Below are 17,462 nucleotides of genomic sequence, written 5' to 3'. Positions count from 1 at the left end.
GACATTTGTTGTTTTCTTCATTTTTAAGTAGCAAATTAAAGCCAGTGGACATTAAAACTTAAAAACTGCTGCGTCATGGTTCATTTATTCTTAAATAAATTGTTTATAAAATCGAAACTATTGAAAGTAGAAGGTTTAGTGAAACTACGGACATTATTAATTATGTTTAAGGCTACAAATAATATATTACCTGTGTTTGGGAGGTGAGGACAGATGAAGGAAATATCATTTTAAGCATCAGCTCGCTGGGACCACGGTTAGGGGTATACGACTGTGGAACTCTCTTCATTATAATCTTAAGAGTTGTACATTGTTTTAAAAAGTGTTACATGTTTAAAACGATAAATCAATATGAAGAATACGAAATAAATTTGAGCTAACTCCTTATTTTATTTATTTATTTTCTCCTTGTTATTATGTGCTGAGGTATTTGCTGATTGCAACTTTGCTGTTTGGTCTGATAAATGCTCGCGTGTTCATTGGTTAATGGCGCCCACTAGTTGAAATGTAGATGGGGGCAGGGTTTAATAAGAATATTTTCTTCTTCCTTCTCCTTTTCACTCATGGTTGCCGTGTTGTATCAAGGGAAAGCCTGGTTTGTGCGCATGAAAGGATGAAACTGTTGAACCAAGTGTGAAATAAATAAAAAATGAAATGAAATTTTGCAGCTCAAGCTGATCTTTTTCTGCAGCTAGTTTCCTGCATGACCTTATTCGGGTCATTCGGGTAGAGCTGCAACTTTAACATGATTTGTTCTTTCTTAGGTCACATTATCTGCAGATCCATCAAGTTGCTCTAACTGAGGGGTTTTGAAGCAGGGAGCCGTGTAGTGGAGTATCTTTTGAATCATTTCCCCAACAATAGATCAGGTTTGACCACATTTCATCATGCTTGTGGTCAAAAGCCCATTCTTTCCCTAACTGAAAGTGGGTAAATAAGAGAGAGAAAGGGCCCATTGTTGTGTAAAGGGCTGGATAGTGGCAGGCTGGATGATGTGTTTCTTTGCTTAGTGTCGTAAAGGGAAACACATGTGTGCTTGTAGCATTGTTAATAAGCTGTAGTGCAGAATACCCCAGTGGCCAGATGTTATGGACAAATGTCAAACAAACGCTCTTACTCCACTCTTGGATTTGGCCCAAAGCAGGAAAAAAAAAAAACTTTAAGAGTGTCGCTGTGGAGAAAGCAGAGCCCCAATTACTTGCAATGAATGCTTTGCAGGGCTGTCTTAAGAATCCCCACAAGGACACATTTACTGATTTACGGCATTTAAATGTTAAATCAAAACATGGAAAATGCCAGCTGTAAAGCTGTTAGGTTTAGCTTTTTTGGGGGGGGGGAGTTAAATCACTTGTGATTTGATTTTTCAGCAAAGCCAGAATCTTAAAAGATACAAGCCACAGATAAAATAATCTGTTCACTTACTGCTCTGAATGAACTCTGAGGGAATAATCTGAGAGTCGAGTAGATGTGATGATACTGCTGCTGAACAATGTTTCCACCCACAAACTGACCACAATATCAGAACTCAGACAGATGGACAAACAGACTGAGAGGGTTGCAGTGATGTTGGAAAATAAAATAAAAAAATCTTGGATGACTTTGTCCTTGCCTGCAAATTGAGTACCGACACTTGACTTCAGTCGTTCAGAGGGCCCACAGCAACACTGCCAGGGTTTTATGCCTCTTGGCATCATGAAGTTATCACTCATTATTATTATTATTATTATTATTATACACTCCACTGAAAAATATGTATTAGTCAGCATAGTTATTATCTCAGCACGATTACAAAAACACAAACTTGACATACATTTAATGATGAAAGAAACTCGCATATTGGATTCAAATGTTTAAGAGTTGCACCAGCTGCTTTTTGGTTTAAACTAAGCCTGCTTATAATAGATGTTGGCCAAGTATAAACATAAAATACAAATTTTTAATTTAAAAAGTGTTGCTCTGCACAAACTGTAGAGATGAGTTTTACTATTACAAGTTTCACTGTTAAGTAGCTGAATCAACTAGCAGTGCCATCGATTCAGCAGATTTTCTAACACAACCAACTCTACAGAGAACGCTCTAAAAAGAGAGAATGTCCACTGAACCGCAGTTCTCTGGACATTGTTGATGCAAGAGGTCAAATGACAATAACTAGACTGCTTTGAGCTGATAGGAAGGCAAGAGTGACTGAAATAACCACTCATTACAACACAGTTGATGGTCGACAGCAGCAGAAGACCACGTGAGGTACCGCTCCTGTCAGAGAAAAACTTCAGGTTACAAACTGTGCAGGCTCACCAAAGTTGGCCAACAAGAGATTAGAAAAACGTTGCCTAGTCTGATGAGTGTCCCTTTCTGCATTCAGATAAAACATTCAGAATTTGGCATTGCTCCTTCCTGCCTTGTACCAGCCATTCAGGCTATGGTGTTTTAATGATGTGGGGGGTGTTTTCTTGTCACACTTTAGTACCAAGTGACCAAAATTCAGTCACCACAGCCTGAGTATCGTTTCTGATCATTCCCATCACTTTATGACCAGAGTGTGCCCATCTCCTGGTGGCTGCAGGATAGCACGCCATGTCACAAAGCTCAGATCATCACTGTTCTCACTCGGTCCCCAGATCTTTGGTGAAGTGGGAGATTCACATCATGGATGTGGAACTGACAAAATCTGCAGCTGCAAATCTGCAACATCAAAATACACTAAAAAGTCATTTTAAAAAAAAAAGCATCCCTTTTATTCTGCAAAGCCCAAAGCAGGTCTGAGTGCAGCCTGTACTGTTAGCCTGTGTGGTCATTATGTTTAATAAGAATAATTAAACAGGTCAGTAATAAGGTCAGTGGTTCTAACCTCTGCTCTTCCCCAAACCAAAGATGCTAAACCCCCTGTGTGTGTGTGTGTGTGTGTCGGTGGGGGCTTTTGCCTTTATTGGCAGTGACAGTGGAGATGGACACAAAAGAGAGACAGGGCGGGGGGGAAGACGCGCAGCAAATGGCTGCGGGTTGGACTCGAACCCCGGCCGCTGCTTTCTGGCCTTACAGCTTGTGGTTGCCTGCTCAACCAAAACCCCAGGTTGACCCCGAGGAAGTCATTGGTGTGTTTGTGCAATACATAAAATGTTGTATGTGCAGAAAAAGCGTTTTATATCTCCTGTTGTGTAAAGTGTTTTGGCCCATATAATCCGAAAAGCACTATGTAAATATTAGGGGTGCAACGATACTCGTATTGATATTGAACCGTTCATACAGTTCGCATATGTATCGAACAATACTAAATTTTTAATTTATTTTATCAACTTTCCTTCTGACGATGCTGTCTGTGTTGAGCGCTCAGTGGATCTGCGCTCGACAGTGCAGCCTAGGCGGAGTAGTCGAACGCAGATTCACTGAGCGCAGGGCAAGCTAGCCAGACAGAAGCTAAGCTCGTTGCGACATGGCAAATTGAACCTCCCCCACCCTCATTCAGATCTGGCGTTTGGAACTATTTTGGTTTTCATGTGATGTATGACCCTGAAGGTAAGCGCGTCATGGACTAAAGTAAAACAGTATGTCGGATGTGCCACGCAATGCTCAATTACATTGGTGGGAACTAGTGCGTTAGCGCAGTTAGCTCGTTAACATGTTGACGCTGTCCAGCCCCACGCACGGGCCGATCCGCGGCAGCTCGTAACGGAGATTTGCCGTGTTGTGGCGTTAACGTCATTTCAACGAGATTAACGCTGACAGCACTAGTGGGAACACAACGAATATGACTGCACATTTACTCCGACATCATCCTCGTGCAAAGACAAGTGGAAGCAGACAAAAACAACAAGCACGCATGCTACAAACTTTACCCGAGTCATGTAGACAGCCGTTAGCACAGGATTCTCCTTATGGGGACCTGATATGTTTAACATGCTGCTGAGAATATAGCCCAGAAGAAGCGTATAGTATAGCTTTTATTTTGGAAAGAGCCATTTCTCTGTAATAAACTCTCTTTTCCAAAGATGAGTGATTCCTCAATCAGATAGATTTATTACTTTTATTACTTTGTTGTTTCAGCAACATTAAATTTAAAAACTGTACTTTTGAGTTAAAATATATATTTATAATTTTAATAAATGACAAATTAAAGAAGCATGAACATTTTTTTGGTATCGAAAAAATATCGAACCGTGACACCAAAGTATCGAACCGAACCGTGAATTTTGTGTATCGTTGCACCCCTAGTAAATATCAGTTTAGTTTATGAAGCTCCTGCAGCAGTGGATTCTTCACCAGGACCTTTGCCATTACTCTCCTTTAACTTGTCAGTAAATGTTGTGTTGAATAGCAGATGAGGTTAACAGTAACTGGTTTTCATTGGTCCTTGTCTCTGTAACGGTGTATAAGCAGATGCCAGTAGGATCGTAAGTCGATTCCACTGTTCTCTAGTCAGTGTTTTATTTCTCGGTGGCCATATTTGCTTTATACACTGGAGTCTGAAGTCTGTTTTTGTGCCTACATCAGATAGTCAGCTATACTATCCCATTCTCTCTTTTTACATCTTGGCATTTTTAAAGTTAAACCTCCTGGTGACAGTAAAGAAGTCCTGTGTGTACCTCAGCAGCTATAATGTTTTATTACATAGAAATCCAGTAATGTATACAACAGAGTTCAGCTATTTCACTGATCCATAAGGCAGATGTCTCATTTTGTCAACTGACACAGGTTTCATTTGGTTTGAATTTTATCTTTGTGCCGTGTGATCTCGCTGAAATGTGTCTTCAGTTGCCTCCATTAAAGTTGGCAGTGAAAGAAACAGGAGCAATTTCACATTGGCTCTGTGTTCATACAGTGATCGCTTACCAATTATGTCTAAGGCCAACGCATGACTCAAAAAAGAACATATGATCTTTTCCCCGGTTCCCCCTGACTGACAATTCTATTCTCATTTGCTGATTTACTGTTTCAGATCAACATTACAATCACATTATTGCAAAAAGATGAAGCGAACGCTCTCACACACACGAGGTCCAAGCCACGAACAGGCCAAACTGAAGTAGTCTTGTTCTTCGATTGAGTAATCTTGCAGACCAGATGGAGTTCTCTCCATTTAAATGACTCATCATCATTTCTTGTAAACATTTGAAGTTTATTCTTATCGTTGCTTATTTTTCTCAGCTTCGGCCCTGCCCTCACCTGGAGCAGGATGTCCTGAGCGACTGTCTGTCCATGCAGCACCTCCAGAGCTCCACCTCTACGCAGCACCTCTACAATGGCAAAGATGGCCATTCTCCTGCATTGGGCCAAGACATGTTCACAGGTACACACCTGTCATCTCTCATTCTCAGAGTCTGATTTCTTCCTCTAATAATTGATCTCTTAATTAATCGGTTTCTTTACCAATAAAACATCTCAACTTTCCACTTATTTTTTTTCATAAAACATACAAAAATTGAAGTTCGGTAACAGATGAGTACATGTGGCATAAATACAAAATATAATGTGTCACCAGTAGTAACAACATCATTCATGGTTAAACAATTTCAAATATGAGTGAAATCGACTGGCCACATCTCAAAACATCGAAGCCCAGGGAGTACTTGTTCCAAAGCAGAAGAACACGGCAGCAAGTGAGGTCCAGACCGCCAGAAATCCCAACACCTGGCAAAGCAATCACCGAGTCATTGGTGGTAATCAGCAGCCATGTCAAAATTCCTGCAGATGTATTGTGGTAATTCTGCACTCTCAGGCAGTGAAAATCATACTTGGTGGTGCCTTTGGTCAAAAGATAAACAATCCACACCACATAATTGAACTTTAATTGCTCGTGCACATTTTATATCAACATTTTAGCTGTTAGTCCATACTTGAGTTTATAAGGAAAGTGTTACAGCCTTGTGCTTTTGTTTGTTTGGTTTGGATTTCATAACCATGTCATGTTAACCTGTCTCCCTGTCATGCAAAGACTGCAAAAACCATTAGCAGCCACTAGAACTGGAAAATTTTATTCATCACATGTGGCCTTTAAGCTTCTTTTAAACTTCCATTTTTCTAACTGATGAGTTTGACCATCACTAAAAGTCAGCGCCACACTGAATTGGGAACAAGAGAGAGATAAATGGATTATAACCATCCTAAAGACAAGAGAGATTCCCTGCAGCTTCCTCCCTTTATGGACACATCTGTCCTTGTTTTCTGCCTCTACCACAGCCAGGCTCCCCACTGTTGTCTGTTATTGTTGCTGGATCTCGGCGCACCGTTGATGACTATGAAAGCTCAACTTTTCTTTGAATGTGGAACCAGGCCTCTGAGTCTTGGCTCTTTACCTCTGCTCCCCTCTCTTTCTGAGAGATGTTGCTTTCTGTCTTGGTTTAAATCATTTAAAGCCCCAGAGGAGCTAAAGCAGTCAAGGACGCCGTGTTATTCGAGGTCAGAAAAGGTTAGACTTCAGGATCTCTATTTACACGACTTTCTCTTTGTTCTAGAGCCAATAGGATGCATGCAAGTAGTGGGCCAAAGTGGGCAGCCAATCCATCATTAACACTTGTGGAGCAGAAAATGAGTCATGCTTCCAGTCAGAGCTAAACTTGTTTTCCTGTTCACTGCTTATAAGTCTGTTCCTATTCACATGTCTGCAGCAAGAGTTACGAGAACCCCCCCTCTCTGTTTTATAGAGCATAATTAGAGTGTTCCCTGATTAACCAGAGGAAGGACTCATCATAGTTTAGTACAGAGGTTTATGTGCTCCTGCTGCTATGCTCTCAGTTTCTTCTCACAGAGATTTCTTCCTGAACTCAACAAGAAGCTTTTCAAATCCGCTCGACAGCGTCTTTGGTACATAATCCCACTCTAACTCTTAAAGAGCAACATCAGATCCTTTTTGTCTTCCTCCACAAGGAACTGGTGATGAAATTGAGGCAATCACAGCCATTATTTGTCGACTGTTTTGCCGGTGTGCTAGCAGATGTTGGGGCTAAAGGGGAAAACATTTAAGGTCTGTGATTGATGATTTCGGGGTAATGAATCAAGCTTGTAACCATTTCAGAGCGCTGTCAGATCAGGCCTCAGCATGCTTCCACTTGAGAACAGCTGGCCTGAAAACTGCAAAACCAGGAGCACCCATCTTTCCTCTTCCTTTCATCTCCTCCCGTCTTCTGCTCTCGTTGCCGGTTAACTGCCCCAGACAGTCAATGTGCTTCTCGCCGTTTGGATGCTGGGAAAGAAATCAGCTGCTAAACTTAGCAGAAGATGCAAAGAGGAAAAAAAAAGGAAAGATCAAGTTGACTCTTGCTTAACAAGACTGTCCTGAGTGGGGCAGGCAGTTCTTGTCCCTGTGGATGATGATTTTTGATTAAATTAAACTGGTTGAAACATGACTTTGAGATACTGTCCATCTGGTGTAGATTTTGGTGGTGGTTTTTTCTTTTTAGGCCTGGCACGTCCTCTGCTTCTTCAGTTTGTTCAAGTTCTGTGAGCACACACTGAACACCATGTCAATAAATGCCAAGTTTTATAGCTGTGTGAGAATCACCTCGTTGGTGCAAAAAATACTATTTTGTGTAAGTCAGACTGTGGGTTTTATTTTGGCCTGTTTTTAACTAAAGAAATTAGAATCAAATATGTGTTTTTGTGACAGGCTCATTTAAGTTGTTTGACGTCTTCCTCTGAAAACGGTTGGGTTCAATGACTTGACTGAAAATGAGTCAAAAATCCCACGGACTTATCTCAAATCCCGTGGTGATAGATCCTTCTCTGTGGCAGGTCCCAGACTTTGGAATAGTCTCCCCTTAAATATTAGATCTGCACAAACACTTGAGCAATTTAAATCATTACTAAAGACACATTTCTATGCCCTGGCTTTTAACACACTATGACCCAAGCATTTTGGTCTTATTTGAATTAGTTTAGTTATTGTTTTAATTCTTTTATTGTCCTATTATTGTTTTTTTATTGTTATTATTGTATTACAGTGTTGCTTTTTAATACCATTTTTATATTGTTAAGCACTTTGTGCAGCATCGGCTGTTTGAAATGTGCTATATAAATAAATTTGACCTTGACCTTGAAAAAGCACCAATGTCCAAAGAACGACTTTTACAGACCTTCAGAAATCCTGGAGAACTATTGCTCAAGACCTCTTTAACCCTTTATTGACCAAGATTTATGCAGGTCTGAGGGATACATGTATGGTAATGTGAATGTGGCTGATTTTTTTCCTGTCTGTGTTCGAACAGTGCCTTGTGATACCATAGTACACCAAACATAAAGTTCGTCTTCTCTTCTTTCTGAAACAAGGTGGATTTTGTCTCCAGCACAAACAGCAATGGAGTTGGGATCATTTAAAAAGTGCTTGTAAAATGGGCCTGCCGGTGGACCCGTGTTAAATGAAGCATTAGAAAATTACGAGAGTGCCTGGCTCCTTGGAACCAAAATATACAGAAATGAGGGGGGGCTCAAGACTTATGCACAGTCGTGTGGATCTCCAAAGTCTAACTAACAGCAGTAAGAAAGTAACAGTTCCAAGTACTCGTTTTTTTTATCCTTTTAAAATGAACACCCCTGGGATTCATTTTTGGACAACACAGCCCGTTTTTTGTTGTCAAATTGGGCTTTGGAAGCATCTTCGCTAAAGATAATAATAGTAAAAACAGTTGTGACAGTTATTATTTGCAGTTCCTAGTTTGCAAAGAAGAAAAGGAGTCCGTATTTAATAACAGTTTGCAGCTTGAAACAGCAGAAAAGGTTGGCAACATGCAACCAGTAAAAGAAGATAATAATGCCCCCACAGACCAGTGCATCAACAACATGTAACTGTAATATAATTTGGAAAAACTGAAATGATCAAAAAGTAAAAGACATATTGGAACAGTCAGCAAATTATCACATGCTCTTCTGCAGATTTCCTTAGCTTATATCATATATTTGTAGCTTTATTCCTCTTTTTAAAGGACCTACTGTTCAAAGTCACTGAACACATGTAACATTTTAGTTTATTATTGTGTAATACGAAAAAGGACAAACAAGGCGAGTCCCTGTGGCAGCACAAACAATGTACCCTAAATTACACACAGCGCAAACACAGAACTTTTTATTTTACAAAGCACACTGATTGGATGAAAGTTGTCAAAACAAAATCCTGTTGCCATGAAATGGCTTTTAATTTGCTCGAGGGAGAGATGAAGCACGGGGGCCTTGAGTTTATTTGGCACGTTTACCGAATTAGCTTTGTTTGTCTTTCAGGCCTGTACACTGGCTCCAGTACCCCCCATCACAGCGCCCCTGTGGAGCTGCTCTCCCCCACCCCCAACTCTGGCTCCACCGCTGACCTGCCGACCCGACAGCACCGACTGGATCGAGACCTCGGCAGCCCTCACCACCTGTCCCCGCTGGCTGCCATGGACGGCACGAGAGATGGGTGAGTAACAAACCCTCGATTTGTATTTAGATGTTGAGGTCTGTCACTCCGAAGGTCTGGGTCGCTGGGAAACTAGAGATGTGTCATAAAGGGTGGAAATGTAAACATGAATCTGATTAATGAATGAATAATCCTGCAAACAGTCATGGACGGCTTTGTCACAATTCTGTCATATAATTGAAGTCATATCACATCATGTTTTGAAAAGGTCAAAGGACACCGAGTGTTTGTTTTACTGCATACAAACAACGTGTATGACAAAGTTCAGTGAAAGTGCAAACGCTGTTCTTCTCTTAAGACTTTCCCTGATATTATGATTACACTTTACTGCCTCCATTATTTTTCACCTATTTATCATCCCGAGTCCCGGCCGAACCCTCTTAGCTCATGTTAGGTTAAGCCTCGTGGTCCTGCTGACAAACCCATCTTGGCTTTCTTACTGGAAACAAAATCAACTTCTCAGCCCCTTTGACGTCCCTCGTGGGAAGACGGGCAGTGCTGGTCACCACGCGGTCAATGTGACACATCACCAGCTCTATTTCGAGCGGTCACGGTTCACACTTTGGTGAGAGTATCAAAGCCGTGTGATAGCATCGTCCTCTTGTGTTTATGTTCTGTGAGCTCTTTCACCATCAAGCGGTTCTCTTTAAAAACCTCGAGATTACATTTTATAGACCTTGATATACTGCTGTTGTTCAGCTATGCAACAAATGCAAGCAACAAAATGACGTTTAAACCAGTGATGCATCTTTCAGGTAATTGTGAAAATAAGCACATCTGGAGATACTTTTAAGAAGCAATAAAACTGAATACGGTTTAGTAAGAATACCAGTGTTGCTACATCTTTAGTCAAGACAAATGTGCTTCCATTGAACCAATCCATGATCCTGGGAATTCATTAATTAACTGTATCTTTGCAGAGCTCCCGCTTAAAGTCGACGCAAACATTTCAAAAGACGACGCACAAAACACGCAGCTCCTCGAGGTGCGACTGCCTTGCTCAACAACAGCTCGAGCAGCTCTTCTCATGCATCTCTGAGTGTGTGCATGTGTGTGATTTGCAGGATGTTTCCTATTAGTGCTGATGATTTCCCCAGAGAGCCTGCAGAGCAGAGTTACAGAACCTGGGTGTCGTCAGGAGGCACAGTGTGTGCTGTGCTAAAGCAATGTGTCTAAAAACCAGGGAGGTAGGGAAGGAAAACAGTCCTGTACAGTTTAATAACATTGAGAAAGAGTGGATGGAATCAAGCATCATAAACTGTGTTACAAAAGTGATTGTGTTACATAAACATGCTTTCTTTTAACTCTGTGCTCCCCTCTTTGGGTGTATATACAACACCCGCATATTACAGAATGATCTTTGATGGCTTCCTTACTTTAAAGAGCTGCACATACATTTGTACTTCTGTGTGTGTGTGTCTCCGTGTGTGGGGGCGAGTTTACATATCCAGGAAATACACGTGATTGGTTATGATTGGGGTGTGAGGTACAGCAGACCGCTCGCCATCCAGCACAAACAGAGCAGCCGAGCAGAGCGGTGAAACCGCCTGGATGTAAACGTCCGAGCGGCGCTCAAGAGACGTGGGGATGGCCGGGAAGCATCTGGAAGCTGGTGTGTTGTTTCAAGCCTTGAAAGCAGAAGGAGAAGCCTGTCAAAATTGCCTCGCGGTTTCTGTGGCTCTTTTCTCAGCAGCACGCACAATTAGCAGTGCGAGCACAGGCATGGAAAGTGAAAAGGACTTTGGGAGGGGATACTCGGCTGCACAGGCAGGGCGACATATTGGAAGCGAGAGTCGGACTGCGTCTGCTCCTGTCCGTACTTGATGAGGAACATGCCGGTGCAGCTTGGTGATGGTCCCCCTTTTTACCTACATGTGGTTCAATGACGTAGCTCCCTTTTCATGCACATCTTTGCGTCCCCAACTTAACTCGAGTAATGTGATGACAGCATTGCATTAAAACGACAGCAATTCCCAAATTTGCACATTTCAGCAACTCGAGATGACCTAAAAGAGCTTTCACGAAGGCACATGCTGTAGAGCTCTATCTGTTGATCACACGGTATAGATGGAGGGCGGGGGCGAGGCGTCAGACCTGCAGCACGCCGCGCATGAAATGTCTGCTTGCATTTGCCTGAAGATGGAGCATTTGATTTACATGTTTAAAGCCTTAAGTATACAGGCTGTTGCCAAAGTCAATATCAGCACTGCATTTGTTTTTCCCCAAACGGTTTAGCAGGACATTAAACATTTTGACAAAATTATCAAACTAACCTTCCTCCGGTGTGGCAGCCTCTGACCTCACGGCTAAATGTGTTTACCCTGGCTCAAATGGGCCATTTAGACTCCTTTTACTTTGTAAATACCAGTGTCATTTTTCTGAAGCTAATATTAAGATATGCCAGTTAAAATACACCTAGCAATCACTGCGGCACAAGTGTGCGCGTAGGGCCCCTCTCACAGAAACGGTTGTTCGACCACGGCGGCCTCCGAGCACAGAGAGACGGGTGGTAAATGTTGTCATTCACTGCTTCACCCGAGTGTGGTTATATAATTGCAGAGGGGGTGGGGAGCTGCAGCCTTTACCTGCGTATTGATGTTAGAGCCCCTCTGCAAATATTAGTCTGAGGCGGTTTGATACCTCAGCAGTGATTGACGCAGGCTAATTGGATTAGAGTGGCAGCACAGTCGGCACAGAGCTACATTAAGAGTTCCCGCTCTGGAAGGGGGCACGTTCACGGCTTGTAACTCTACACTGTCTTTCTTCCAGCCATTATCGTTCTCCAACGAGCCAGAAAATGAGTGTCAGTCTCAAAACCCAAACAAAAGCATTTTTGAGGTAGTCGCTCATGGCAGTATGTGGTCAGTCACTCATTTTGCGGGCCTCAGTTAATAATGTGTTGCCTTCAATTAACCCGACTACACAAACGGTTAACTGGGAGAAAAGATTCAGATGATTTACAGTAAGAATTCCTCAGAGTAGGAGACTATAGTGATTAAAGGTGGATCTGCTCAGTTTGGGGCAGATATCTTTCTGGGACTAACGGAGGCTGGGGCCTTCGGGGCTGGCTTAGCTTTAGCTTAGCTTTAACCAGGATGCTGTTGTCTGTCTCTCAAACACTGTTTTAGTTTGCTAACCAGAAACAAAAGCGTTCCCACCGATTTGTGCCAAAGAAGCCCCTGTCATCCATCAGAGGGGCTTAATGGTCGGCTGCAAAAAAAGTGGGGGTAGACGAGAGGGGAGGCGAAGGGTGTTTTTTTGGGGAGTTTGCAGGGCCTGTGGAGAACAGGGTCTTATTCCCGCTCCCTAGTGGGACAGTTAGCTGCAGGTGAAGGAAGATGAACGAGGAGCAGATCAGCACTGTTCATGAATCTTCAGGTTACTTTCCATCCCATCATGCCTCCATGCAGGGAGCCAAGACTTCACGGGTAGCTTATCTTTATTAAGATGAGCTGTAATATTTCTGGACAATAGCTGCAGGCTAGCAGAGATGACGTCCATGCCCGCATACCTGAGTACAAGCAATTTTATGACTTCAGGGCTGCTTCAAACAGCCCAGGTTTGAATGTCCCTCTGATCTCCTGGTAGCATTTCAAACGGCAGAGTTTAGTCACCTACCTCATTCCTCTGACTCACAAACCATCCAGTCAAGTTAAAAAAGCCTCTGATCTGAAATGAGCAACGGTTTCCCGTCTCTATAAGTAAACCTTCTCCAGCACAGATCAAAGTTTACATTATTCATCAGTATGTGAGCATTTTTGAAATCTTCAAATTCCTTCTTTGTAAAAGAAATATCAAAGCCTCAGCTTACTATCCCCTCCTATTCTAGCTTCAGAAATCATAAGGTCAGGGGTCAAATCCCTCTGTCTTTACATTAGGACAGAGGTGGGGTGACCGGGAAAAGCAGAGAAGTGCAGGATGGTCAGTGAAGGTGAATTTCAGGGAGAGATTAATGTGGCATATGAAAGATTCCCCTCATACCTTGAGCTTGAGTGGCTAGCAAGCTAGAGCAATGCCTGAGGCAGCTGGCAGTGATTAGCTTATGATTCACTTTAGCTACACATAGAGGCAGCTTGTAAAAATATGAACAGTATAACTGTTTCCTGAGTTTGTGCTGACAGCAGCTCCTGGGGGAATGGTGCTCTCTGCAGGAACACATGGCCACGCAGCGGCGCCGTGCCAGCACATGGATTAGCCAGGCTCGCAGAGCTAGCTTCTCCAGGGCTGGAGTCACACAAGGTGTCACACAAGCACCGTCAGGTTTGTGCTGATGGGCTCCAAAGTCAAGGGCAGCAAGGAGAAGGCACCTTAAATCCTTAAACAGTAATAATCAGCAATCCTGCCGCCTCGATGTGAACTTGTATTTGTTTGATAGTTTTGCAAACCTTGTATTTCAAGGTTTCAAGGTGAGTTTTTGAGAAAGTTTTTACAATACTAAAAGTGGCTATATAGTATATAGTCCTTTACATTACAAACATCTACCTGAGTGACGCATCAAAGGATATAAAAGCAGTTCAGTTGTTGTGTTATTAGAGTTTAATTAGTGAGCTAAGATGTAAAAAGAATCACTTTCATAAGCTCAGTATTCTTTCTGTATAAAACCTATATCTGCATTGCCATTTTCTGACAAATAAAACAAAAGTGCTTTATTCTCCTCGTAAAATAAAGAGGAATCAAGGTAAGTAAAAGTAAGCACGGTTACTTTCATGTTCACTCGCTTCAGGGTCTGTTTTTCAACCAGAATTCGTGGGAACTGTTTTTACATTTATGACACAGGTGAACCGACAGGAGCAACAACACGACCTTTCTTACAGAACCGAAGCCAAACTGTATTTTCTGGATCCAGTTTTATGATGAGCACCGTGATAAATGTAGAAGCAGCGGAGCCTGAAGCGATGTACGGCTAAATAAAATGTTAAATAATTCAGCAAGAAAGCCTTCCAAGTTTTTGCACTTTCGCTTGACATCGTTTACCGTCTCCTCTTGATCGGTGCTCTCTGCCAAATGCCCCGCACGAAGCCTCTGCCAGCTACTGAGTGCTGGGTGGGACGCCCCTCGTGCATGGAGCAGTAGGTCATATAGCAGGCTCCAGCCAGGCCAGCAATGAGCAGTCATCTCTGGGCTCAGCTGCCTCCAGCAGCTCTCTGTCATCACAGTCATATAGCGCTTAGCACAAACCATATGCCCCTGCAGCACAGCGCACATAGTAACACAGCAGCAGTTTATGTGTTGGCATTCCTGATATGCAGTAATAAGTAGCTGCTGAATATTTGGGGAGGCGACTGGGCAGCTCCATTTTTTTAAAAGCAGGTCTGTTGTCCATCAGTCTGGATTTGGACCAGCTTTCTGTTTCATTAAGTTAATGTCAAGTGTACAACATTAAGTCGTTAAATCGCTCATTTTGAGTTTTGTGTAAACTTTAACATCCAGGCAAGTGTCTGAATAAATACCAGACCTGGTTCTTACTGCTTCTGGATGCATTTATTACCATGATGTGATGAAGGCATACATTAAATCCACTTTTTTCCTCCTGTTTGTTTAAGCTTGGCCTGATGTGGCCTTTACAGTAAAGGAATAATCATTCACTTTTTTGCCAGCTTTACTCTGAATATAAAACTAAAGCTGTCTGAAAACGGGGAAACCATTAGTCTGGAGGTGGAGTCTGCCTTCCAGCACCTCCAAACATCAATAATGAACAAGTCACGTATCGTTTGTTTCACACTTGGCTTCTTTCATTTGTTTTGTTTTCATTTGTCTGCCCCCGCTGCTCAGTTTGTCCTTAACAATAAACAACCAACCCTAACTTTAGTGGAATAAAGGTCAGTGCGGCAACCTCAGCACACTGTTGGTTGTGTGTTTTATGAGGAGACTAAATCGCCATTGTGTTGGAGGCATCTGAAAGTCAGCATGCGGACGCAGAGTGTCCACGCCAGCTCATACGATGCTGAAGGTCATTAAGGGTAAACTTGCAGTAATCTCCCAGCATATATTTAGCAAAGTTATATTTGTTATTTTTAGACTTTTAAGACTAGGACCACCAAACCAGCAACTTCCTTTTTTCCACGTTTCTTTCATTACTTGTCATTATGCAACATCAGGACTAAATCTGAGGGAATGGAAACAAATTCACACTATTAGTAATGAAGTCAGACTGCAGGTGTGATTTAGTTATAAGTTACTTTTCTAGACAAACTAAGCTTGAAACTCAAATTCCATTGAAATACTTCAGTCATCTTTGAGATCAGGAGATTGACAGACGGACTGGTGTGGCATCAGTAGTAATATGGACTGTATATGTTTTACTGGATGAAGAGAAAAGCTGTGGCTTTTTACTGGTCAAGCTCCCTCCCTCCCCTCACCTGTGATCATGAGCTCTGACCAAAATAATGAAATTACTGATATAAATGGCAGAAATGGGCTCTCCCTTAGAGATAGGACGAGACCAGTGGAGGCCCACATGGAGCACCTTGTTGGCTCCATGGAAGAGCTGGGGGCTCTGGATGTCCCTGCTTAAACTGCTACCCCCACTACCTGTCATCCTGTCAACAGAAGATGGATGGATAGGTCATAGTCATCATGACAGCAGGAAACTTCACGTTAGACAGTAAGATGTGGTGATGAAGCACATTGCAGTTTTCTGATGTCATACTATAGATTTTGCAAAGTCGATTACTTCAACTGGCACCGAACATCGAAAACATTTCATAATTTTTCTTTGATTTCAAGATTTGATGTCATATTTGTGGCTTTTCCAGCACAGAGTGCGCCTCTTAAATGCAGAGATTGAAGAAAAACCAACTCCGTTTAGCCAGGACTGGCACCGTGTGAAGCTTGGAGGTTTGCTGCTGCTGTATCGAATGACAAATGGGTCCAATAGCACAGACGGATCTTTACCTAAAATATCAATATCTGCACAGGCTGGAGTCCACTAAGTCTCAAACACGTTAACTTAATATTTCTTCACTTAAATGTCATGAAGGTAACAGGGGTTGTATTTTTTTTCTTCCCCGGCCACAAAGCCAAGGGTTACTGCACTGGTGTGTGTTCGCTTCAATGCACACTCTGCTGTTTGTTGACTTAAGATCATAATATGCGGTAGGAGGAAGATTACGTGTGGGGAGCCCAAGTTTCCACATGCCTGGACTGTTTCTTCTTCTATGTGTGTGCAGGATCACTGACTGCTCCGCTGGGTGTGTTGGATCATGTGGTTAGCAGGCCGGCATGCAGCTCCGGCTTTGATTGGGATGTCACAGTGCATGAAGCATTTTATTGAGAAACTACTGAGGCTGTCAAGAAAGGAATGACTTTAAATTGAGAGCTTTTTATTCCTAGTTTCTCCGTGTCTGCTTCAGGGTGTCGGGTTCCCTCCTGTCTCCTGGGATGAAGACAGCGGGGACATCGCCTCCTCCACTGGAGAAACAGCATGTCCACCCTCACCACAAGCTTTACCCTCACTATCACCAGCATCAGCCTGCCAGCGACGGTAAGGCTAACCCCGACACTCAACGCAGAATGCAGCTTAACTTCTTTCAGGAAATCTGTTTTGGCTTGAATTTGAATCACTTCCTGCATGTTTCAATTTAATATCCTAAAATGGTTCCTGTGGCAGGTGATTCAGTAACTCTATGATTTCCTACGATAGGAACAGATCACCTGAATACAATTACAATCTGAACCCAACTCTGTTCCTCTTCCAAAAGCTGCAGCACTCGCTGCCACATAAAAGAGAGAGGAAGTTGTCTCTTAGCGCGCCGACACAGCTCTGTCGGACCATTTTTAGGACGCCGAGAGATTCGAGTCGTAGAGACAGAGGGGAAAACCACATGCCGGAAGCCTTTTCCTCGTGCTGAATTAGCCAACCAAATGCTGGCTCGTGTATTCAGCCGTCTCTCAGCGTCCTAACATGGCAGGTTCAGCTGTCACTCCCGAGCATTTTTCCTAATGCCTTAAACACTGTTTTCACTGTAAAGATCTACACATGGACGTCTCTCAAACCACGCTGTGGTCAGCCAGTTGCGTAAATGCGCTCCAGGAAGGGCTGCTTTCCCATTATCATGACTCCTGCGGTTGATCTGGATCACAA

At 42.7% G+C, this 17,462-nt stretch overlaps 1 protein-coding gene across 1 annotated transcript in view; it reads left to right on the top strand.

Moving 5' to 3' along the window:
- The window catches only part of glis1b (GLIS family zinc finger 1b), an 80,394-nt gene that overhangs the window by 61,186 nt on the left and 1,746 nt on the right, over nt 1–17,462 (top strand). The window contains exons 7-9 of the mRNA XM_084921090.1: nt 5,143–5,284; nt 9,205–9,379; nt 16,732–16,862. Of these exons, the coding sequence (XP_084777216.1) occupies nt 5,143–5,284; nt 9,205–9,379; nt 16,732–16,862 (448 nt within the window). The remainder of the gene's footprint in view (nt 1–5,142; nt 5,285–9,204; nt 9,380–16,731; nt 16,863–17,462) is intronic.

The sequence above is a fragment of the Perissodus microlepis genome, chromosome 23 (assembly GCF_051167445.1).
Source record: "Perissodus microlepis isolate ML-2025 ecotype Zambia chromosome 23, ASM5116744v1, whole genome shotgun sequence".
NCBI classification, from domain to species: Eukaryota; Metazoa; Chordata; class Actinopteri; order Cichliformes; family Cichlidae; genus Perissodus; species Perissodus microlepis.
Note: the sequence above shows the minus strand (reverse complement) of the source record. Positions and strands in the feature narration are given on the sequence as shown.